At 73.0% G+C, this 640-nt stretch overlaps 1 protein-coding gene across 1 annotated transcript in view; it reads left to right on the plus strand.

Moving 5' to 3' along the window:
• The first annotated feature begins 6 nt into the window (after positions 1-6).
• Positions 7-640, plus strand: part of ANKRD63 (ankyrin repeat domain 63) — a 4,343-nt gene continuing 3,709 nt past the window's right edge. The window contains exon 1 of the mRNA XM_006158727.3: positions 7-614. Within this exon, the coding sequence (XP_006158789.1) occupies positions 300-614 (315 nt within the window). The 5' untranslated portion in view covers positions 7-299. The remainder of the gene's footprint in view (positions 615-640) is intronic.

The raw sequence follows: 640 nt of genomic DNA on the forward strand, positions 1-640 counted from the left end.
GAGCTTCAGGAGGAGAGCTCCCGTCGTCTCGTGGCGGGCTGGGAACAGAGCAGAGTAGAGAGCAGCCAACACCTCCGGGCGGGAAGCCCAGGAACGAGCAGCGAGACGCTAGGCGTGCGGCCAGGCGCGGTGGGGCAGCGGGAGCGACCGGAGCAGGAACCTCAAGACCCTCGGCTGCAGCCACCCACGCGCGAAGGGAGCAGTACCGGAGCGCAGGCGGACCGGAGCCCGGCGGGGCGTGAGAACAGGGGCGCCCCCGTGCGGAGCGGCCGGGCCGCCCGGGCGCAGCGGCCGGGACCATGCTCAAGCCCAAAGACCTGTGCCCCCGAGCGGGCACGCGCACTTTCCTGGAGGCCATGCAAGCGGGCAAAGTGCACTTGGCGCGCTTTGTGCTGGACGCTCTGGACCGCAGTATCATCGACTGCCGCGCGGAGCAGGGCCGCACGCCGCTCATGGTGGCCGTGGGACTGCCGGATCCCGCGCTTCGTGCGCGCTTCGTGCGGCTGCTGCTCGAGCAGGGTGCGGCGGTGAACCTGCGGGACGAGCGCGGCCGCACCGCACTCAGCCTGGCCTGCGAGCGAGGCCACCTGGACGCCGTGCAGCTGCTGGGGGAGGTCAGCGGCGGACCCGCGGCGGGGGG

This window comes from Tupaia chinensis, unplaced genomic scaffold (assembly GCF_000334495.1).
Source record: "Tupaia chinensis unplaced genomic scaffold, TupChi_1.0 Scaffold000605_1, whole genome shotgun sequence".
NCBI lineage: Eukaryota > Metazoa > Chordata > Mammalia > Scandentia > Tupaiidae > Tupaia > Tupaia belangeri.